Source organism: Myxine glutinosa, chromosome 11 (assembly GCF_964187855.1).
Source record: "Myxine glutinosa chromosome 11, kmMyxGlut1.1, whole genome shotgun sequence".
NCBI lineage: Eukaryota > Metazoa > Chordata > Myxini > Myxiniformes > Myxinidae > Myxine > Myxine glutinosa.
The window spans coordinates 47,732,896-47,757,467 of record NC_136271.1 but is presented as its reverse complement, the minus strand read 5'-3'; the positions used below and the strand labels follow the sequence as shown (position 1 = coordinate 47,757,467).

Below are 24,572 nucleotides of genomic sequence, written 5' to 3'. Positions count from 1 at the left end.
TGCATATGGTAGAATGATCCACAAAATGATGCATTCCATTTTCCAGTGCTAGACAGCCCACTCATGAAGATAACCAACAATAACATTGCTCCCTGAGTGCTGACAGTCTCCAACGGAACTTCTCAACTGACGACACAATGAGCAAGTTGTTGTGGTAGATGTGATATTTTACTCAAAGTTAAAAGGACGACTTGGATCTTATTTCCTGCTGACCCTTTAACCTCGAATGGTGGTATAATTAGTTCATGAGAACTTGGAGTAATGCAATATTTTTAGTAAAGTATTAATTGTAGAAGCAAATTAAAATTTAAAAACACATTTCAAAGTTGGCCTCCAAAGCCAGTCGACAAATGGGCATCCTGAGTCGTACAAAGTCCATTCTTCGCACACCTATGCTCACACCGAACCTCAAGGCCCTCATCCACAGCTTGATGGAGTACTGCTGGGCTGGCACACCATTGACTCACACCTTTCTCAGCTTGATGCCATGGAAACCAAGGAATTCAAGATTATTTGAATCTCCTGCGATAAAGCTGAGTCTATGGGCCGATCACGTCTTCACTTCTCTCTGTCTTCTACCGCTTCCTTTCTGGTCTTGCACCATCTGCTCTTTCAGTGTTTCGTCCCCCTCCAGGTTTCTACATGGCACACACAGCCCACCATCAACCCCATTCTGGTGAAACTCCCTAAATCCAAGATGACTGCTCACATCCAATCATTTGCCATCTCCACCTGTGGAACCAACCAACTTTCACATTTTCTTCAATTTCAGTGTTTCCGCCAAGTCTTCAAGACAGCTGTCCACCACCGTTTCAGATCATCCTCAATCCAAAACCATTCTCTTTTCTACCCCCGTTACCTACCCACTCCCAATCCCCCCCCCCCCCCCCCCACTGCACTTCAAGCCCATCTCCTTCCAAATTTCCACTTTTTCCTTCCTGAGAGTTTGCTTTTGTATCCATCCTGTACACCACATGCACCCCCCTCTGCCCCTCATTCCTTCCCACACCCATTTTGCCTCATTCTCCATCTATTTGTCTCCTTCAACCCTGCTGTTGGTGCCCCCTCTCTCTACTGTTCCTTTCGTTCTGTTGCGTCTTGGTTTGTTCAGTGTTCTAGCTCTTCCATGAGCCTTGACTCTGTTTCCAAAAAAAAGCAAACATTGTACTGTATAGATCTTTTTTCTTCTTTTGCAAATTCAAATAGTCCAAATACAGTCATGTGAAAAAGTAAGTACACCCCATGTAAAGTTTTGACTTTTTCAACATATTTCAACATACAGCTATTTGATCTTCATTTCAACAATATTGATAGATAAAGGTGATATAATATAACAAATATCATGAAACATTTACATTTTGTAGTCCATTGTATAATTTAAATAAACATAAATTTCGCATGTGGAAAAAGTAAGTACACCCCTACATTTATCACTACTTCAAACACCTAAAATTAGAATCAGGTGCACCAGCTCAGGTGCAAATGATTAGAACATCGTTAGAGAGGATCTTGGAGGAACCTGTCTTATTTAAACCTCAGACATTTCGTTTGGTTTGCTCTTTGTTGTTGAAGTGTGCGGCATCACCATGCCTAGATCAAAAGAGCTCTCTGAGGCCTTCAGAAAGAAGGTTATAGATGCCTACGAGTCTGGGAAGGGATTAAAAAAGATCTCCAAACAATTTGAAATGAATCATTCGACTGTCCGGAAGATTATCTACAAGTGGAGAAGATTCCAAACAACTGCCAACTTGTTCAGGCCAGGCCGCCCCAGCTGGTTCAGCCCGAGAGCATTCCGTAAGATGCTGAAAGAAGTCTCTAAGAACCCCAGAATGTCATCACGGGACCTACAGGTAGCTCTTGCCACTGTTGATGTCAAAGTGCACGAGTCTACCATTAGAAAGAGGCTGCACAAATTTGATCTACATGGGAGGCGTGCCAGGAGGAAACCTTTGCTGTCAAGAAAGAACATCAGGGCAAGACTAAAGTTTTCCAATGAACACCTTGGCAAAGCCCAGCACTTCTGGAACAATGTGCTCTGGACAGATGAGTCAAAGTTAGAGCTATTTGGCCACAGTACCAGAAGACACGTTTGTCTTCTGAAGCTGTGCTGCGATGCGAAAACCAAAGACAGCATTTGACCACAAGAACCTGATACCAACTGTAAAGCATGGTGGTGGAAATATTATGGTTTGGGGCAGCTTTGCTGCATCAGGGCCTGGGCAGCTCACCATCATAGAATCCACTATGAATTCTTAATTGTACCAGAGGGTGCTTGAAGATAATGTGAGGCCATCTGTCGGAAAGTTGAAGCTCAACCGAAGGTGGACCTTGCAACATAGCAATAACCCTAAACATACCAGTAAATCCACCAAGGAATGGCTGAAAAGAAAGAAATGGAGGGTTCTGGAATGGCCAAGTCAAAGCCCGGATCTAAATCCCATCGAGATGTTGTGGGGGGATTTGAAACGAGCTGTGCATGCAAGAAACCCCTCAAACATCGCACAGCTGAAAGAATTCTGCATGGAGGAGTGGGCAAAAATTTCTCCCAGTCGATGTCAGAGACTGGTAGACAGTTATTAGAAACGCCTACTTGAGGTTGTTTCTGCCAAAGGGGGCAATACCACCTATTAGAGCCAAGGGTGTACTTACTTTTTCCACATGCGAAATTTGCATTTATGTTTATTTAAATTATACAATGGACTACAAAATGTAAATGTTTCATGATATTTGTTATATTATATCACCGTTATCTATCAATATTGTTGAAATGAAGATCAAATAGCTGTATGTTGAAATATGTTGAAAAAGTCAAAACTTTACATGGGGTGTACTTACTTTTTCACGTGACTGTATATATTTGCCAAAGTTTTACAATTCAAAGTATTGTTGTGGAAAAAACTTCTAGGGGTTAACGAATGCATAAAATAGACCAGATACGTCCTTCATAACCATTTAGGATAAGCGTGAAGTAATTAAATGTCATATTAGAAATGCGTCACTATGATGTTTATATAGACAACGTCCACCTCCCTATTTGTCTGTGTCTAAGAACCATCTTCCCTTTTGACCTTTTATTTTGTGTCGATTCCTCTGTTATCTGTCTTAAATTTTTCTTTTCCCAATGCAGTGCTTTTCTTTTCTGGCACCAGGCACTTGGGGATTGTCAGCGAGTCTTGTCCAGGAGGAAACAACAACAGCCACCAAAAATCAATTGAGTCTTGTCCCGCAGTAAAAGCCATCACCCACCTGAAGCTCGGATGGCAAAAAAGGAGCTCTCATTCCACCCACCTGGCGACCAGCGGCCAATGGTGAGCGGGAGAGGAAAGGCCGACCACGTCACCAGCTCGAGCGGGGGCATGGGTTTATAAAGGCGGGTAAGGTGGCCAGAGAGATAGATACTTGGATGTGGCCTAGGGAGAGAGCAAGACTAGACTGGCAGAGCTGTGCTGCGATGCTGCGCTTTTTCCTCCCTGCGCCTCGTGGTCCTCTTACTCTTGGGCACCCTGCCAGCATTTTTTGTATATATGCAATCATATTGTGAGGATGCAGCACACATGATACATGTAGGACCCTCAATGGTGAATTGGTCGATGATCCCTGCTATAAACAGTAGAGCATGGGAGAGAATTACATCCAAAGCAACCTGCTGCTTGCAAGCCAAGAAGAAATCCAATTGGTATTCCAGGAGGGGACTCTGGATACCATCAGGTGACAGTTTGGACAGCACGATGGGGTACCAGGCATTATCAAATGCTTGGGAAATGTACAGTAAGATGGCCCTTCACTCATGTTTGACATAATGAGGGTGTCCATTGATGACATAGTATAGAAGCAACATTTCCAGGGTAGAATGATCAAGGAAGTAGGATGACAGATGTTCCCACAAAAACAAGGCAATGCTGTAGAGAGGGGCTAGGATCCATAGATATTTCATAGGGATGAGTTTGGGAGAGAGTGACACAGTGGGACAATAGCTATGAAAAGGGAGGAGATGAGCTTAGCTTAGTATGGAAAGGGAAGAGATGAAATCGATACAAATAATGAGGAGATGCGCAGGTCTGGGATAAGCTGTGAAAGGTTTCTGTTGGTTAAAATGAAAAGCAAGGGAAGCATGAGATTAGAGGGTAGGCCCTGATGTTGGTGATCCAAAGAAATGGGGTTGAATGGTGCATAGCTAGGTGAGAGAGTGGAGTGGTTAGGCAATGAGCTTGAAGGATGAAATGGTGGGATGCAGGTGGTGGATGGGGGAGGGAAAGGGATTGGTCTCTTCCAACTATACGCAAGTATTATCTGATCTGTACATACTTAACAATGAGGAATGAGAACACTCACCCTGAATTATAGCAAGCAGAATGACTATAATGAAGAAGAAGAATGTGATGTCAAACATCATTCGATAAATTTCATAGTCATCACCAGCTGGATCCTCTATTTCATCTCCTATGCCTCCACCAGCCCGGACTCCCACGTACAGGTGGAAAATGTAACACTAAGGATGACAAGGTAGAAAGAAAAAGATGGAAACAGTTTACTCATGTACATCCTTTAGTTTGAATAGTTTGCCATGTAGTAACAAGCAGTATTGTTTAGTGAAGTGCTACTTAGTTTTAATAATCATGTGACCTTAACCACTGAGGACGTGCTCTTACTCGTTGCCCGAAGGCAGATGGCATCGAGTGTTGTAAAATTAAATAAATGGCCAGAGATACTCTTTCTTCTATGGAGATGCTCTTTCTTCTGTGCTTCACTTCCATAACGCAGTCCATCCTGGTTTATGGAAGTGAAGCAACGACCCTGACTGGGACCCAAGAAAAAGGACTTCATGGATGTTATAATACTCAACTTCTTCATTCAGCTTTGATTGTCCATTGGTCTGAACATGTGATAAATAAATAGCTATATGGTTCTCTTCCAATATATATAGCCTGGTGTTGGCTTAGCGGTTAGGGTGCTGGCTTGGGATCCTAGGATCCTGGGTTCGAATCCAGGTCGATCGCTGAATTAACGCCAGGGGGGTTGACTCAGCCTGTCATCCTTCCGAGGTCGGCAAATTGAGTACCAGCTTGCTGGGATGAATGATCACGGTGTGTACCCCGATTTAGAATAGGTACACCGTATCCCTGCGCATCGAAGAGCGTGACCAAGGGTTGGCGTCAGGAAGGGCATCCGGCCATGAAAACATTGCCTCAAACAGGGAACCATGAGGTCATGGGGCCCGCAAGGCTAACCCCCGCTCCAGCGGGGAAAATGGCCTTAAAACGATCATTCATATTCATTCATTCATGGTTCTCTTTCTCTTCCAAGGCTGTTGGTTAAACTTATATGAAGATGTCTCAGGTTTGCTGGGCCCTGCTACTGCCGCAAAAACCAACCTGCACTCTGGACACCTAAACATGTGTAGAAATTGCAAAGATGATAAATACAATTCTTACTCACCGTTTATTAGGTGGGTTGAATAATAGTTGGAAAGAGAGGGCCAAAAACGATATATAGCATGATACGGTATTTCAAAAAGTTGTGGACGGATTATGACAAAACATGTTGGAGGAGTTTGGGTAGGTGACAAGAACAAACATTCACTCGTGAAAAGTTCATAATAAAACCCTCTCCACTCGGGAATCACAATATAACGGCGAGTAGTATTGATAAAATGAAATAACCCGCAAAATGTCCGAAACCAAAAAAATGCGAGGAGTCAGAGAAACTATTCAGGGAAGACCTGGAATGTCCATGAGTGAAAGAACAACACTTCTGGTGAGCACAAGTATGGTGAAAAATTCAAACGATAACGTAGAATCCACAACAAGGTCGCGTAAGAGACGTCCCGGGAAAAGTGATACTTCACTGGGTATAACTCCAATTTGGCGGGAACTAGAATTGAGCTCACGACAATGCGCCAGTCTTTTGGTCCTTTTTGCACAGTCCTTTCTGTTCCAAGTGATGAAGATTGGCCGAGAAATAAAAGAAATCGCCTTTTCCCATTCCAAAACCAGGCCCAAGAGTGGAAAAAGCACTCAAAGAAAAACGAGGATTGGTGGTAAAAATTTTTTTGTAAAACCACGCTTCACGGTAAAACAGTCACATGACTTTTGGAATGGTGTAGCAGGTGTCAGGAGACATTAAACATGGAAGGCCGAAGCGGAGCAGACCACCTCTGAAATACATCAATGTGTTGAAGAAGGATATGCACCTGGCTAGAGACAGAGGAACTGCACACAGCAATGCTTGATCGAGAGGACTGGAAGCTGAGGATCAACGTCATCCGAGTTAGTTTGGTCTGAGAGCTGACTAAAAGAAGAAGAAGAAGAATCCCACTTGGAAAACAACAGCATTCACCTAAACAACAGAATGGAAGCTTTCTGGATAGATGAGGTTTCTTCCGAATATTTTGGGACAATGCACTCCACTTGAACATCATGATGGGATTGGAGTCCACATGGATGCAACGGTGTGAACATTTGGACTCGAGGTCACGTAGCTCCAACTTGTTTTTTAACCACAAAGAAGCAAATTTAAAATTAGAACTGTTATGAAATTGTTAATATTTTAAATATATTTAGTTAAATGACATTGTATTTTACTAATACCATAGTAATTAGCGTTTATTTATTATTCTGTGTCAATGACTTTCTGTTATATAGCATACCTTTAATATCAAGTTATTTGCATATGATCAAGGTGGAGTGCCACCTTGATAGTCTTTTTCTTTGTCTTCTTCTTCTTCTTCCAATAAAGTTCAAAGACCTCCAAGGAGTATTATTGCACTGAGTTTTGAATGAGTGCAAGCAAGACAGAAAAACATGCACACCTTAGCTGGCACTGATTTGTGCCAGCTATAAGCTTCTCCTTGCTGGTAGTGATGGATGGTAGTGATGTTCTGGTGATGGACCAGCGATGGATGGTGTCCTGGAATAATGATCTCCTCAAATTGTTGGTCCTTGCTGGGGGGATGACAAAGGTTGGATTGTTGCCTCTTGTTGCTGTGTACGGTGTAGGGACTTGGCAATATGACGGGATGCACGCCAGGTTGTTATGGATGCGGAACAGCATTGTGACTTTTGAGATTGCACGACGATGTTTGAAAGTCTCCCACTACTATTTTTGGACCATGTCAGACACACTCCTATGCAACTTCCTGTAGTTATTGGTTGTTCACTTCCATTGGGTTCCAAAAATGAAACCATTTGAGAGGTTATCCACACAACATGATTCCCTATCTGAACCAGTATTTTTAAACGTTTCGCTCTCAGGGTGTCCTGGAGGTGCACACCAATATCATACTGTACCGTAAGCATGTCATCACATTTCATGTCGGGCTCATCCCCATCCTCGCTCTTGTTGTAGAACTTGCGGAAGAAGATGAAGGCAACGACGGTGTAAAGATATACGATGACTGCGAGAAGTCCCACAGTCAGCATTAGCTAGATAAGCAGGGCCAGGGAAAGCACAGGCAAAGGAGAGAAGTTAGTGAAAATAGCATCACTAGCACAAGCTATACAATCACTACTGCCTGGGTAGAATGTGCCTATGAGGAAGTGGTGAAATTTGCGTGGGCTTACAACTTACAAGTGTCGGTTCTTGCACAACGAGAGTGTTATTGTCCTCTTACCTGTTTGCCATTATGTGTGACCGAAGACAAGATGGTCCGCAGTGTCTTACAGCCCATGGCAATGTCGAGGAGGTGGGCAGCAAAGAAGAAGTAGTTGAAATGGCCAAGCATCGACATTGTCATGTACCAAGCAAGGTAGATGAATGACTGTGGGCGACACACATAGCACAGTAAGCATCCTGGTTTGATAATGAGAGTTAAAGGAGAAAGGTAGTTGTATAAGCTTTTCTTATTCGGGGGAAGGCTGTCCATATTATGCCAGAAATGTGAACAAAATCTAGCCAGATAACACTTTCTTTTGCAATGTATCTACAATAGTGTCAAGTTATGATCAAAAAGGTGTTTTTTGTTCTGCTAAATCTGAAAAAGGTCAAGGTCAAGAACACTAAACAAATATCAGGTGCACAACTTCAATGCAGGTATACTATTATGATACAACATCTTTGGAAGGCCAAGCGGTATTTAAGGTCCCGCATTGGCAAAAGTGTTATTTTTTTTCAGACCACCATTTGACCTTTAACCCAGAGGGGTATGATGTAAATGAAGCGTAAATGCGCCTTTCTCGAGGCTATCTAGAGAGGGGAATTTCGTTCTGATCTGATCGGACAAACCTTAGTTGAGTTTTGGTGGAGAATGCTAAAAAAAAGTGTATAATTAGGTCATGACCATAAGAATTAGGTCAAGGTCAAAAACATTTAGTCAACTCCACATACTTTGTTTTCCCATTATTGATGCAAAATTTCGTTCCGAAAGTCCCAGCCAGCTCGAAGATACAGCTCGGACAATGGCAGAAGAAAAAGGAAGAAAACAAACAACCTAATTGGTGATTTAGTACTCCTCGGGATCTAAGAAACTTTGAGGTACAATTAAAAATTTGGGGCATTAATTGCAGAAACAAAGAAGACAACGGGTATAAACCTCTCCCGATCCTATCGGGGGAGGCTTAATAACTTGAGCCTCAATGGATTGGCAGGACTGCACTCATGCAGTAGATTGGGGGTCTGTGCAAAAAAACAATCATCAATACCCCACCATTGTTGTGCACAAAACCAGAAGGAATGGAAGGCACAGGTCCTACAATGTTCACAACAAAAATTAACCATTAGGGCAGGCAGCCCAGGATGGCTGACAGTGCCACCTTTGCACAATGGTTGCAGGTGTTGAAGACAGCCAGCTTGGACATCAGCCAGCTTGGACATCAGGAGACAGAATCAGTGGTTAACTCAGAATGCATAATTCCACCAGATGGATCTGGGTGGAGAGGTAACTTGACAGGGATGGGGGGAGGAGGTAGAGGGTGGCATGCTTTTTGGGAAAAGAGTCCCAATCAATAAACCAATTTAGTGCATACAACGATGGGTAAAAGCAGGAGAAGCCTTCTCTACCCACATCAAATTCCTCCCACAATCCCACAGTACATCGATACCAGAGGTGGCTTACTCATCCCCCAGCTATTCCACCCATGCTGACCAGGCCTACCGATTCGGTGGCAGCCACACCATGTCATACTATTTCGTCTCCTACTTCTACATCTAAAGTTCTTTCACCTTTCCCAATTGTTTTCCTTTTACCAGTTTGTCTCCCTCCTTTAATAACACTTTATTCCTACCTATCTCCTTGCCTCATGGCCTTAACCTAGCTCTACTTACTACACTGTTTCCTCTACAGCAGCAGCCACATCTGCCTCTCTAACCCAACTCTACCACGGTTGTCTCTGCTGTATCTCCTTTCGTTGTCTCTGCCGCTGCTCCCGTCCTCTCTGCCACTGCTCACGTCATCTCTGCCACTGCTCCCGTCATCTCTGTCGTCGCTCCTTTTGCCACTGGGTCGGTCTCTACCAGTTATTCTGGGTCAGTCTATGCCAATGCTTCAACTACTGGCTCGATCTCTATCCTCACTCCTGTATCAAGGTCGATCTCAAACATTGTCACTGGTAAGACCACCAGCAGTTTCTCTGGCAGCATCATCAGCTTCTCCACCAGGAACAACACCAGTTGCTTCCCTCGCTGTTCCACTGGAAGCATCATCAGGCATAAGCACTGACTCTGCCTTGAAACCCACAGTGAACATTCCCATTGACCCCATCTATATAACCTCCATCCTAATCTGACTGTCATTGCAGGTCCTTCCATCATTACCATACCGTCCTTGAACCTGAACTCTTGGGGTCTCGTCCAGGTCATGCTCCAGGTTGTCCTGCCTCCTCGACAACTTGTGACACTCCTCCTGGGTGGCATCCAGGTGCTTATCATTGCCCAGGCCTTCTATTGTTTGGCTGCAGGCTTGGCTTAGGCTGAGACTGGCCAGGCTTCTTTTTTTTGTGCACGCTTGGCCATGCTTGCTATTTCCTTCTGGAAAGTCTCACATATATGTTAATCCTTTTTTTTTTTTCCAAAATCTGGATAACGGCAACTGACGAGGGAACTCTGCGCCATCATTTGGAGCTGTTATCCTACCTTTCCATCTCACCCTTTTATGGAAATGTATTCTCATCCACCATTGCTTTTAAAGAAAAAAAAAGAGTCTCATGTCTGCTCCATCCTGTTTGTTATTAAGAAGTGGTCGAGAAAGACTTTCAGCAATTTGTAGGTGCATGTGCTTTTTATTTACTTTGAAAAAGAAAAATCAAATGTGACAAAGATATGAGTCACTTTCTCACCTGTACAACCTGTGGAAGCCAAAAGCAAGAAACTTTTTTTCTGCAATATATAGTAATCAAAGGGTGGGTCATTCAGTTAACATGGTTACTATTTCCTGTCTTGTAAATTTAATGATGAATAAAATAAAAATTAACACAGAAAGATGGAATGTTTCAAACGTTTTTGGACGCATTACTCACATTGTCTGTGAATACCACACCGAGTTTCCAAATCTGGTACTTGACGTCGATGTAATGGATGCTGCAGAAGCAAAGACAGCAAATGAGAAGTAGAGGAAACGGATCGAAACCACACAGATATCCACTCGCAGCCAACATGCATCAACATGCATGCTGGGAAATGTGGTAATAAACTTTTTCATCAAAAAAGAAATGATGGAGGGTTGATTTTTCACGACATTCGAATGCAAACAGGTTTAGAATTCAGTATACAGGTCTGGAAAGGCAAGACAGTCGGAGATTGGCTCACATTGTGGTGAAAATGCTTTCTTGTGGTTCCTCACTGCTGATCTCACCACTGTAGTCCAAAGCTCCCTTGTCTAGGCCAAGGAACTCTCGCATGCGGTCTCGCCCATAGAAATCTCCATACTTCTCCATGACCTTTCGGGAGAAAAGTGGGAGATCAGAGGAAGAGCTGAGGGTCCAGATCCTGTGAGGTATTTTACCCCAGTCACACTTTCATTGATTACACTGAAAAGACCTCATCATTAATGAAGCTATCCTGGAATGGACTCTAAATTCCAAATTTCTATATATCTTCTGGCCAGTGACTTTGCACATTTTTATGAATGAATTATTTATTTTCCAGGATATAAGGCTCAGGAAGAGCTGTCACACAAATCCTGCATACACTAGTAGACACCAAAACTTGACTTCAGACAATCACTGCTGATGACCTTGGAGGAAGTGACATAACCCAGGGCACTCTGGATACTGGTGAGGCCATTTTGTGACGTGGCTTTTCTCTCTGCTGTTGTCAGGGCAATTAAGGAGAATCACCCCTCTCAACTGCCCTTACCTTATGGGATGTCAACCCATGGGGTTTATCCACGCTCTATCCTCTAAATTCTGAGTGTCAAGCGAGGAAGCAACAGGTTCCATTTTAAAAGTCTTTGGTATGACTGCCAGGGAGAGATGAGAACCACTGACCTCCCAGACTCAGTTTATGAGCAATTACTGGATGAAATACGAATGAAGCTCAAAAGCCTAAAGCCACCTTTAGAAGTTTTGTGGCTGAAATATCCCAGGTGATTAAAACTTGCATCATCAAATCTTGACGGATTATTCCGCAGTAAAATATCTCAACCATCTTCAAATCGAGGAGTAAATGCAATTTTTGAATTAAATAGAAATACAGCACTAAAGTGCCTGCAAGAGAACAATTATCACTTAAGTGCAAATCCAAAAGATACCATAAGAGGTAAGTAGATTATGTGAGCATAAATCCAGTCAATGGGCTGTAGAGTTCACGTAAATCCATCCATATGATGTAACTAGCAGAAGTACCCGGCGTTGCCGGGCGGGGGAGGGGAGGGGAACGGGGGGAGGGGGAAGCGGAGGGGAGGGGAACAGGGGGGGGAGGGGGAGAGGGGGGGAGGGGAGGGGAGGGGAACAGGGGGGGGGAGGGGGAGAGGGGGGAGGGGAGGAGAGGGGAGAGGGCGAGGGGGATGGGAGGGGAGGGAAGAGGGTGGGAAGGGGAGGGGGGGGGAAGGGGAGGGAGAGGGGAGGGCCAGTCAACAATGACGTTGCAGTTCTCATGGTAGGAGAGCAGTACAACAATCGCGACATCGTCCTGCGTCTTCGCGACAACAGCACGAAGTGGATTTCGGAGACTCACCGATCCTATGACGCCCTCCAGTACCGGCGCTGCCGGGCGGGGGAAGGGAGACCCGTACATTCCCAACCCGTACATTCGCCCTCTCGACTCAAGCTCACTCGGACAAAAGCCTCGCACAAATTACACCGTGATATATGGTGCGAGTCTTGTGGTGAGGATGGAACATCACGTGAACGCTCTGAGCGAATCAGCGAGCTGCTCTGGCACAGGCTGAGATTCAGGGTATAATGTTCCTCACTGAAATGCGTTAAGTTAAATATGAATAAAAAATATGGATCTCGTCATCGGAGGTAATTTTTGGTAGGCCATGTCCTTCCCAGGCCCAATGGCCATGTCTATGCCAAAAATCAAGTACGTGAGCGAGTCTGGCGCACTGAATTGAAAATATATAGAACGCTCATACTCCGTGAAAAGTGTGGCCGCCGTGTCGCCATCTTGGTTAGCACGACTCGACCGACTCGCTTCGGGGATCTCTTTTGTTTTGAACGTGTCCCAGATTTTAAAAGCCAGACAACTGTAAAAATGCCATTTTGTGCGGCAATAAACTGCTCCAATCGGTTACGGAAGGGTTGTGGAAAGACGTTTCACAGCTGTTTCCAAGATGTTTAATTCATATCGCACAAAATCGACAAAAATCGACACAAAACACGATCGCACAAAAGGTGAAAAAAGGCAATCGCCTTTCGCTCTGAATTACGTGCAAACGCATGACAGAAATCACCATCGCCCAGCATCCGGTGCCAACCAAGATGGCGCCCGGTAGCTGCATATCCACCTGTGTGGTGTGAATGGCAATGGTCATTCTATATATTTTCAGTTCAGTGGTCTGGCGGCGAGGACGGAACATCACGTGATCGCTCTGAGCGAATCAGCGCGCTGCTATGGCACAGGCTGCAATTCAGTGTATAATGTTCCTCGCTGAAATGCGCTACGTTAACTATGAATAAAAAATATGGATCTCGTTATCGGAGGTCATTTTTAGGTGGGCCATGTCCTTCTGGGGCCCAATGGCCATGTCTATGCCAAAAATCAAGTACGTGAGCCTCTCCGTTTAGGAGTCTATAGGTAACACACAAACAAACAAACTGTGTTTTATATATATATAGATTAGTTCCTCCCATCCCGCTTGGGACATTGGCCATCAAATTGTCTCAATTGAATCCGGTTCCAAGTCGGCTCTTTTGCTCTGCTCCAGGTGGTTTTCCCCTCATTCAAGTCGTCTTCGTTGTAGGTACAGTACTCCATGTCATTTTTGGCCTCCCTCTCTTTCTTTTCCCACCAGGTGGAATCCATTCAATAGGGACTCTAGCAGGTTACCTCTCGGGTAGTGGTAGGACATGACCTGCCAACCTCAGACGGCTCTCCGCCACAATATTACTCAGGCGCCGTTGTTCAATCTGTTTCAGAACATCCTCATTGGTGACGTTGTTTCTCCAGATGATGCCCATGATGTTGCGGAGACATCGCTGATGAACGACATCCAACCTCATGCCATATTTACTGTCTTCTTCCATGTCTCATTGGTATAGATTTCTGCTGCTACTATGATGTTCATGTAAAGACAAAGCTTCATGCATGTGTTGATGGCAGTGGATATCCATACTTCATATAGGTGCTGTAAGACTGAGGCTGCTTTTCCTATTCTTCAGCAGATGTCATACTCAGCATCACCATCTTTGGAGATGTTGCTTTTTAGGTAGGTGAAATGGTTCAGATCTTCAACACTCTGTTGTTTCCCAATGCCTTTGTTGTTGGGTGATGGACATAGATTTGGTCTTCTCAGAGCTGATGCATAGACCAACCTTTGCAACACATACCTCTAGGTTGGTCATCATTGTGGTGAAATTGTATCCAAGTTGCGACCCAGGTGTCATTCCCTTCACTGACCACAACTTGGCCACTATAAGAACTTGGCTCCGAAGTGTGAAGGGCAGTCCTGAGACATTTATCATGCTTTATCCACGTGTATGCTTAGAATGGTAAGGGGAACTACATCGCATATCGCTTGCTTATTTGCTTGAAGGTCATACTCTTTCTTGCTTATATGATTGCCGTATATTGATCCTATGATTGCCAATTCTCTTTTAGATATTGCTGGAGTTCGATTCTGATTAAACTCACCTTCAGAGACACTGTTGTAGATCTGATTATTTTACAACAATTATCTGATCTCCTGGAGCTACCATGTCTCTTCAGTCAAATAGGATATAGAGTACACATAAATACATCAATAGGATGTATAGTTCACATCAGTCCATCAATATGATGCAGAATTCACATGAATCCATCAATAGTATGTAGAGTTCATATAAATCCATTATAGCATGTAGAGTTCACATGAATCCATCAATAGTATGTATAATTCACATAAATCCATCAATAGTATGTAGAGTTCATATAAATCCATCAATAGTATATCGTGTTCACGTAAATCCATCAATGGTATGTAGAGTTCACATGCATTCTGTTGTGGGTAAACATAACATAGTGCTCCCATACCTTCTTCTTGATGAACTTGTCCCAGTAGTTATTGGGGAAAGATCTAGAAGTAAAAAAGGAATGATGATTATTTGAGTTTCTAAGAGTAATAAGGTTGTTTAAATACCTCCACATACAATCAACCTTATTATATATTCATACAATACATTTAATGAGAGTACCGGCAGGCAAATCAATAAAATAATTTTAAAATGTAGACATAACAATGGCATGTGCATCTAATTTTACCTATCAAAACATCTAAATCAAAAACGTTTTTTCCATCCTGGGAGAGTCCGATCAGGATCTCATTGCAAAGCTTACCATTGATTGGTCGAATAACATTTCCATAAATTTAGTTATGTACCGCATTGGAGAGTAAAAGCTGCATATCAGATCATATGAGTGATAACTTTACACTTATTTTGAATGAAAAATATTTAAGAGGTTCAATGGCATTATTTAATAATTATCATTATAACCATAACTTTGGCTATATTTTCGCTGTATTTTAGCTGTGAGCTGGAAAAGTGACTCCCTATTTACTTGTCTGGATGGATGAGGATAAAGGCAAACAGGTTAGGAAGTTGGTTTGGACAGGGACATGGGAAGAGTGGGATGTGGATCCGTAGTTTTTATCAGGTTGGGGATCGAAAGGCACCACGTGTTTCAAGTGGAACCGGGTTCACAATGTTGTTGCACCATAATGTTGGTGCGTTGGTCCATCGTACGCCAAAGTTTACTTCACAATTTGTGCTCTGTGTTAGTCGTTAGCTCTTAAAGTGTGACTGAGAGCAGAATAGCATGGTGCAGTGCAATTGGTACGCAGTATTGATGACGAGACGGTCCCACTGGCCACGGATGTCGTCGTCCTCAGGTTGTTCTGTAATGTAGAGTCCATCAAACTCAAGCTTCCGTGCGAGTTCTTTCTCTCGCTTGAACACCACCAATGGAACCTGTACCAACACAACCGTCGTCATCACTCTCAGCATTATAACTGCCTGCATCATCAGCAACTCCACAAGAGACTGTATCGATAACTTAACTCAGTACGAGCGGCACAAGTACCTGCGTTTTATACATCCACCAGCAGTGTGATATTCAGACACATAAAGCATAATTATGTAGACATTGTGGTTTCAACTCTGTTAACCAAATTCCATTAGATTGTATTCATTCCAACTATTTTGTGCTCCCATGTGGGAGGTACGGTACGACTGGGTACGGTGGGTACAGAGAGGGATGGGTTTGGGACACAATATTTTGAGGCAAACACAGAGTTGAGGCATTCAGCTTTTTCACGTGCGGAGTCAGCTGTGTAGCCGTTTGAGGTGGAAGTATGAAGTGGAAGTATGAAGAAGACAAATGATGAATTGCGAAAGATGATGGGAATATTGCCTGTGATGGATGCTGTGAAGAGAAACAGGTTGAGATGGTTTGGTCATGTGTTGAGGAAGGATGAAAGTGACAGGTTGAGAAGAGTGATGGAAATGAATGTAGAAGGAAGTAGAGGACGGGGAAGACTGAGAAAGACTTGGCTAAAGATGGTGGAAGAAGAAATGCGGGCAAGGGGGTTAACAAGGGGAGATGCAGAAAATAGGGCAAAATGGAGAAGATTGTGATGGGGACCGCAAGACTAATCCCCCACTGTAGCATGGAAAATGGCCTTAAAATGCCTGTTGTTGTTGTTGTGTTGTTGTATGTGGGAGGCTGAATAGTCGATGCAAGATGAAACATTGCTTTAGTACTGGTTGGGCCAATGACAACATACAGTAAGTACGCCCTCTGTGGTATGATGTATGATGTGACAGGGAGTGGTTCAGCTTGTGTTCAAATACAATGGGGGCATGGTATGTGGAAATCACAAAATTAAAAAGGTTTATTTAATTTTTCAAATTATTACTAAGGACAAGCTTGTGAACCACAAATTCTACATCCTGCAACTTCATAAAGACAACATGAATCTCATTTCATGATATTTATACAGTGAGAAGACTAGAGACAACAATCTCGGTGTACTTGGCAATACTCTTCAATCGAGTAACTACATAAATCGTTAGGCTCAGAACTATAACACAATTTTAAATAACCAATTTTTATGTATTTATTCCTGAAAGAATATCCCTATGAATATCCACTGAGTACAGAATATCCACCTAAAACAGAATAAAGAAAGGCCACCCCTAAGAACTTTCCTGTGCCTCAGACACACACGTATCTGGCCTGAGCTAAAGCAGAAACCTTCACCATCTGCATAATGGTCATTATGCATGGAGTGCAAATCCTTTAGTAAGTATATTTGATCTGTCCAAGATAATAACAGTGATTTCACCTGGTCAGGCTATAACATTCACAAGCTTGACATTATCCACCATGTGACCTTCTTACCGAGACAGCACACGCGGCATCTGATTCTTTTTCATAAACACTACTTAAGATACTTAGCCAATAAGAAAACCTTGTAAACAACAAAGTTTAAAAAGGGGGGAAGTAGAGGGAGGGGGAGTGGGGGAGCAGAAACTGGGAAAGAGGTAACATAAAAAATTTAAATATAAAGTGATTTTGATATTGAAGATGGTGCACTATTTTAGGTAATGTGCATCATCGTAAAGTCACAATTATATTTATGATACACTGGTAAATGTTCCCTAATAAGGAGGAGAGGAAGGCAACAACACAACACAGGAGAAGGCCATTGGGTCCATCAAGCTTGTGATATGGTTGTCAACCTATGGTTCTTTGTCTATGCTCTATCTTTTTAAATACTGAGCAGCACGTACCATTTTATAAGTATTTGGTATGACTCGGCCGGTGTTCGAACTTCCATCTTCCCAGACTCAGAGCGAACAATGCTCTAACCATTACTCCACAAAGTCTGGTTTATCATGTAAACAACAATTTTTTTAATGGTGTAACCTTGAGGCAGTAGTAGCCAATGATGGTGAGGAAGGCAATAATGGTGTGCATGATGGAGAGGCAGAGTAACGTTGGCGCCATGTATCCCGTACTCTCCTCCAGCACGTACAGCATCTGAGGTTCTTCCTCTTCCTCACCATTCTCCCCATCTCCAGCCTCTCTCACATCATCCAGATCCAATCCTTCGATGCCCGTTCCTTCACCCTCTCCATCTTCCATGGTGACCTTCAAAAGCATGGCGTACGGTATTTCATGACAACTTTAATTGGACCCACCACATGAACAGAACCTCTCTCACGTTGACCTGTTGCGTGGAAAACTGATTGATCAAAGCTCTGGAAGCTTATTGGTGCTTACAGCTACCTATACACATCCTATATTGGTGCTTTGTACGTTCATTCTAAGAGAATGTAACTTGGTATAAAATGTAAAAATGTACGAGTCTATCACGAAGTTCAAAGTTCAGTTGGTTCAAACGAAGAATAGAAGACACAGCATTACCTCAAAATCTCATTATGCTCCATTTATTTGTTTCTTGTATTGTACCTTGTAGAAGAGCAGAATGAAGTTGATGGCGAAGGCGATGAAAAGTGCGAGCATACGGAGCGTGTAGAAGTTTCTTGCTAAGGAATTCTGTGAAAGGAGATCATGAAGAGGTGAAGCGAAAATTCTTCAAATTGGCTTTTGTGATTTCTCAAATGACACAAACTATCATAACTGCTCAACACCTAAAAATACATTAAAGCAGAATCACCAATATGCTTGATTAAGAATTAACATCATGCATGCAACAATACTTACAATTATCGGTCTTAACATCGGCCAGCCATCAATTACTGAAAGAGGCCCTGGTCGAAGAATGGCGTAACATCCCATAGCAAGAGCCGGGTCGTATGGTTTGGTTGATGACAAGACACACACAAGTTCGTATTTGGGGCAGTGCTGGCCAGGCCCACTATTAAAGCCATCTCCACAAAAGTAGACTTGTGGTCAAAGACGAAGATGGCACTAAACTAGCAAGCACCAGTGTCCAGTGACTGCCTCAATAGATGGCGACAACACTTCTCCCATCTTCTGAACAGCTCTCCCCCCGCCATGTACAGTGAGGATGATCCAGTGCTCACAGAGGAGGCCGGTGATGCAGTGAGAGTGATCTGAACCGCAACTCCAGCTTAATCTCTTCGTCAGAGGTGCAGGTGGCGATCAAGAAAAAAACCACCATGCGCCAGGCATCTGTGCAATCACAGATTAGCTCATCATGAGTGGAGGAGATACAATGATTGACTATGCAGATGTGCTTACAATGGGTATGCGGGTGTCTCCTGATACCTCAGGGAGATGGATGCCCCTGTCTTGCATAACCTCAGGTCACCTGTGGGCAAGGTGTAGTACCCGTCAGCCCCCTTTACCAGGGTAACGGTCCACAGCCATACGGTTTAAATGGCAGATGGCTCTGCACATCTGGTGGATGAGAGTCTAGTCGACTCCAACAGCACGGGCGGAATAGGGTGAATTCCCCAATGGCCAGTAGAGGGACGGAGAGAAGTGGCGACCCCCCGTCTATACCACACACTTAGCCGTGTGTACCAGCCATAGAAAGGCAATGCCATAATTGCCCGAGGAGACTCGCCTTCATTGACGTTTAATCAGATTTTGACCCAGTATGGTGAGAATCACCTTGGAAAATACTTCGGGTCTGTGGAATTCCGGCAGCCCTTCTACAACTCAAAGTCTCTCTATACTGATACTTAGCACTGTTCGGATTGAAAATAAACTATGTGACAAATTTAATATTCAGTTAGGTGTACAACAGGGTTGCATACTTGCCCCAGAGCTGGGCAACACTATTATCGACCATCTGATGCATCGACTCCAGCGTCGCACTGACTGTGGAACAATGCTTGGCCAATATTAGCTTATGGACTTGGACTATGCTGATGATGTCGCCATCTTCACTACCAGTGAAATTGCCTAACAAACTCGCTGCTGGTACTACATGAATAAGCTGAGTGTGCGGGTTACATATCAATTGTCTTAATGGCCAAAACTATGGCTGTCACACCCAACAACATCAACCCACCAGACCTGGTGATTCATGACGAACAAATTCATGTAATCTAGGCTTTGTAACCAACAAAGCCGGCATTGTCTCCAGTGACATCACTTCTCTTATCACCAAAGTAGCAGGGGCTCTCAGCCACATATCTGGATCACGTTTCCGCAAGAGGCGCATCCAACAGGAAACAAAAATCATGATGTACCGTGCCTTGGTGCTATCTGTCCTCGTGTATGGGTCGGAAACAAGGACAACCACTGCTGCAGACCTTCGTAGACTGGATTAAATTCCTGAGACATCTGGAGAACGTCCATAGGTGTTCACCATCAAATGAAGCAGCTCCTAGGCTTGTCCCTACTCCATCACATATGCTTCCATTGATATGGACACCTTCATCGCATTGTCAACACACCTACCACCATACCAGGTGCGACACTTCAATCCAACCCAAGCTGGCTGGCGCCATACTAGAAGCCGCCCTGAAACAAGATGTTCTGAAACAATCAGACAGCATCTGACTGCAGCAAACCTTATCCCGATCCTTTCCCTTGACTCTTCGGAGACAAGAACAGATGGAGTAACATTATCCTGGAAGTATCCACGCTGAGCCCTCAGCAAGGCCCCTAAGTCAGTCAAGTAAGTCAAACTCATCTGTAGTCAGTTGTAGAATGGGCGTCGTTGCCAATTTACATGCTCATTTCAGAGAGCCACGATGTCTTCACGAACAACTTAACCTGAGCATCCACTGACACCATTTTTGCTTATGGACTGAAGATATCACTGTGCTGTCCCTCTTCAACCAGAATATGGACATGTTTGAACGCACCAAAAAATATACAAGCATTAATTATTTTGTTGATCATTTTTCCCCTCAGAGGGACAAGTAAAGGTGAGAAATTATCGGGAATAAAATGCTGAGTGAAACAATGTGGATAACAACATCTGGAGTTGTTAGTGAAACAAGAGCAAACCAACTGGGGGCTCACCACAAACTTCTGCTTATAGCCGATGATGTTCTTCCAGAACTCAGACTCCTGCACTTCCTCAGCTTGAGCAGCTTTGGCGTGTCGCCGCTTGATCCGGGGAATAGGAGGCCGCACTTCCTCTTTTTCTCCATTTTTCTCTCCACTTTCTAAACTGAGGAGAGTAGTGCAGGTCAGGGAGGTGAAAAGGACATTTTGACTCCACTCATATTATCAATGTTTTAAAGCAAAATAATAAATAAGAGGAAAACTTAAGCACAAGCCTCATCATTCTCAAAATCATTGCAAGTCCAGGTTTTTGCCTAAATTTGGTGCAGGTTTTGTCATTTACCTCAATGTTCATCAGAATATGAGACTTTCAAAATGATGTAATCCACCTAATGTGCATGCACAGAAACCCCAGAACATAGAGATCTCCAGGGCATCATAAAGTTTATGGTGTGTGCGAGATAAGGATTGTTGCCTAAAATGACTCACAAAGCTTCCGAAAGAAGCTGAAAATATTTGGAAAAGTACCTGAGAGAAAGGGCTGTGCCTCTGCATAACGAAAGACTTGGAGAACTTTCTCAGCTCACTGAAAGGGCAGTTGTCCAGAGTAAAATATCCCGACCATGTGGGTCGATGCAAGGCCCGAGCGGATGGATGTGTGCAACACAAACCCCTGACAGATCGCTACCAGTCAGTGGACTGTGTATCTGGTCTAGGTCATTCTGAACACCAATGGGAAGGACATATCTGGGCCTTGTGAATGTACAGGGTAGGTATAAAGTTATGATATTTACTATTAATCATGTTTGGAGGGAGGAGGGATGGGAGCTGTGAGAGGTGTTACAAATATACAGTATTGTTTGTTTGGTTTTGGGGCCAGAAAGGAAATTAAACTAGATTTTTTCTATCTATTGCCAGAGGAGAAGCATGTGTATGTGTGTGTGTGTGTGTGTGTGTGTGTGTGTGTGTGTGTGTGTGTGTGTGTGTGTGTGTGTGTGAATGTGTGTGTGTGTGTGTGTGTATAATATGTATGATATGTGTGCATATCTATATTATAATAGGCGAAGGTGATTCTGTCCGTCTGTCCGGGGGTGTGGCTTAGTCCGTTTGCAGAGTAGCTCCACCCATTCTTGGAGAGGCTTCATGTAAACAAATATCCACCATTTTATTACCTCGAATGGCTTTGAGACCTGTTTAGTTAGGCCCATGCTGTCTTTCTCTCTCACACAGGTTTATTTCAATTCTAATTCGATATATCATTTCATTTTTCACAGTCGCTAACATAGTGTTGGACTCGGTTGAAAGAAAACGGGAAGAGAATCCCAAGAAAGTTTCCGTTTATAGAACGAAATGATTTCTCAAAGGCCTGTAAACTAAAGCCCATTCATTGAGACTTGAGAGTCACCCTCACGATTTTATCTCGAATTCACCATCTGATTTAATTTTTATCGATGGTTTCAGACGGTGTCAGAAATAATTGAGAACATTCACGCACACACGGGAAATTGCCGAGATATATTTATAAAAATCGCGCCACGATGATACACGAAAATACACCGCCTAAAATAACATTCGGGGAAAATGTCGACATATATTAAAAATTCGCGTTTTCTTTTCCGTTAAGATATATTACTTTTACGTTTTATGACAGTCGGCACAAAAACGACATATATATCTTCGTTCTTTCTTATTTCATTCAACATTATTATCCGGAAGTAAAATATGTTTCAGGAAATTACCGAGATATTTCTTCGTTTTTTTTTATTAGTTCTGTGCGCATACACTTTAAATAGGTTCATTTGAAATCTTTAATTTTCACAATGTAATTTACATGCCATTTGTCATTTGATAATTACGAGACACTTCCTCTTGAGGATCGTGACAATTCATCGTTGCGTGGAAACTTCCATTTCCAAAATGAATGCGACGGTCGATGAAGAACGCAGACTTGAACAGGATGTAGCAAGAAAACGAATGAGACGGGCGAAGGAGTCCGTCGACGAACGTCAATGCAGACTTGAACAGGATGTAGCAAGAACCGCACAGAGACCGCACGAGACGGGAGAACCACACAGGATACTGCTGCAACAATGATGAGGAGGGTTGGAGAGCGAGGTGCTAGGGGTTGGAGAGTGAGGCGCGAGGGGTTGGAGAGTGAGGAGCGAGGGGTTGGAGAGCGAGGAGCGAGGGGTTGGAGAGCGAGGAGCGAGGGGTTGGAGAGCGAGGAGCGAGGGGTTGGAGAGCGAGGAGCGAGGGGTTGGAGAGCGAGGAGCGAGGGGTTGGAGAGCGAGGAGATAGGGGTTGGAGAGCGAGGAGCGAGGGGTTGGAGAGCGAGGAGCGAGAGGTTGGAGAGCGAGGAGCTAGGGGTTGGAGAGCGAGGAGCTAGGGGTTGGAGAGCGAGGAGCTAGGGGTTGGAGAGCGAGGAGCTAGGGGTTGGAGAGCGAGGAGCTAGGGGTTGGAGAGCGAGGAGCGAGGGGTTGGAGAGCGAGGAGCTAGGGGTTGGAGAGCGAGGAGCGAGGGGTTGGAGAGCGAGGGGCGAGGGGTTGGAGAGCGAGGGGCGAGGGGTTGGAGAGAAAGGGGCGAGGAATTGGAGAGCGAGGAGCTAGGGGTTGGAGAGTGAGGAGCGAGGGGTTGGAGAGTGAGGAGCGAGGGGTTGGAGAGTGAGGAGCTAGGGGTTGGAGAGCGAGGAGATAGGGGTTGGAGAGCGAGGAGATAGGGGTTAGAGAGTGAGGGGCGAGGGTTTGGAGAGTGAGGAGCGAGGGGTTGGAGAGCGAGGAGATAGGGGTTGGAGAGCGAGGAGCTAGGGGTTGGAGAGTGAGGAGCAAGGAGTTGGAGTGTGAGGGCCGATTGGAGCGGAGAGTGAGGGCCGATTGGAGCGGAGAGTGAGGGCCGATTGGAGCGGAGAGTGACGGCTGATTGGAGCGGAGAGTGACGGCCGATTGGAGCGGAGAGGAGTGCGAGGAGGTATTGGAGAGGAGTGCGAGGAGGTATTGGAGAGGAGTGCGAGGAGGTATTGGAGAGGAGTGTGAGGAGGTATTGGAGAGGAGTGTGAGGAGGTATTGGAGAGGAGTGTGAGGAGGTATTGGAGAGGTGTGAGGAGGTATTGGAGAGGAGTGTGAGGAGGTATTGGAGAGTGTGAGGAGGTATTGGAGAGTGTGAGGAGGTATTGGAGAGTGTGCGGAGGTATTGGAGAGGAGTGTGAGGAGGTATTGGAGAGGAGTGTGAGGGGTTGGAGAGGAGTGTGAGGGGTTGGAGAGGAGTGTGAGGGGTTGGTGAGGAGTGAGGGGTTGGCGAGGAGTGTGAGGGGTTGTAGAGGAGTGTGAGGGGTTGTAGAGGAGTGTGAGGGGTTGTAGAGGAGTGTGAGGGGTTGTAGAGGAGTGTGAGGGGTATTGGAGAGGAGTGTGAGGTATTGGAGAGGAGTGTGAGGGATTGGAGAGGAGTGTGAAGGGTTGGAGAGGAGTGTGAGGGGTTGGTGAGGAGTGAGGGGTTGGCGAGGAGTGTGAGGGGTTGTAGAGGAGTGTGAGGGGTTGTAGAGGAGTGTGAGGAGGTATTGGAGAGGAGTGCGAGGAGGTATTGGAGAGGAGTGCGAGGAGGTATTGGAGAGGAGTGCGAGGAGGTATTGCAGAGGAGTGCGAGGAGGTATTGGAGAGGAGGTATTGGAGAGGAGTGCGAGGAGGTATTGGAGAGGAGTGCGAGGAGGTATTGCAGAGGAGTGCGAGGAGGTATTGGAGAGGAGTGCGAGGAGGTATTGGAGAGGAGTGCGAGGAGGTATTGGAGAGGAGTGCGAGGAGGTATTGGAGAGGAGTGCGAGGAGGTATTGGAGAGGAGTGCGAGGAGGTATTGGAGAGGAGTGCGAGGAGGTATTGGAGAGGAGTGCGAGGAGGTATTGGAGAGGAGTGCGAGGAGGTATTGGAGAGGAGTGCGAGGAGGTATTGGAGAGGAGTGCGAGGAGGTATTGGAGAGGAGTGCGAGGAGGTATTGGAGAGGAGTGCGAGGAGGTATTGGAGAGGAGTGCGAGGAGGTATTGGAGAGGAGTGCGAGGAGGT

At 44.6% G+C, this 24,572-nt stretch overlaps 1 protein-coding gene across 1 annotated transcript in view; it reads right to left on the bottom strand.

Annotated features, from left to right (window-relative positions):
• The window catches only part of LOC137436654 (ryanodine receptor 2), a 344,268-nt gene that overhangs the window by 12,918 nt on the left and 306,778 nt on the right, over positions 1-24,572 (bottom strand). The window contains exons 99-108 of the mRNA XM_078786637.1: positions 20,542-20,692; positions 18,046-18,132; positions 17,500-17,724; positions 15,409-15,539; positions 14,605-14,647; positions 10,738-10,868; positions 10,449-10,509; positions 7,610-7,756; positions 7,287-7,421; positions 4,333-4,489 (exon numbers count right to left, since the gene is read on the bottom strand). Coding sequence (XP_078642763.1) covers positions 4,333-4,489; positions 7,287-7,421; positions 7,610-7,756; positions 10,449-10,509; positions 10,738-10,868; positions 14,605-14,647; positions 15,409-15,539; positions 17,500-17,724; positions 18,046-18,132; positions 20,542-20,692 — 1,268 coding nt within the window. The remainder of the gene's footprint in view (positions 1-4,332; positions 4,490-7,286; positions 7,422-7,609; positions 7,757-10,448; positions 10,510-10,737; positions 10,869-14,604; positions 14,648-15,408; positions 15,540-17,499; positions 17,725-18,045; positions 18,133-20,541; positions 20,693-24,572) is intronic.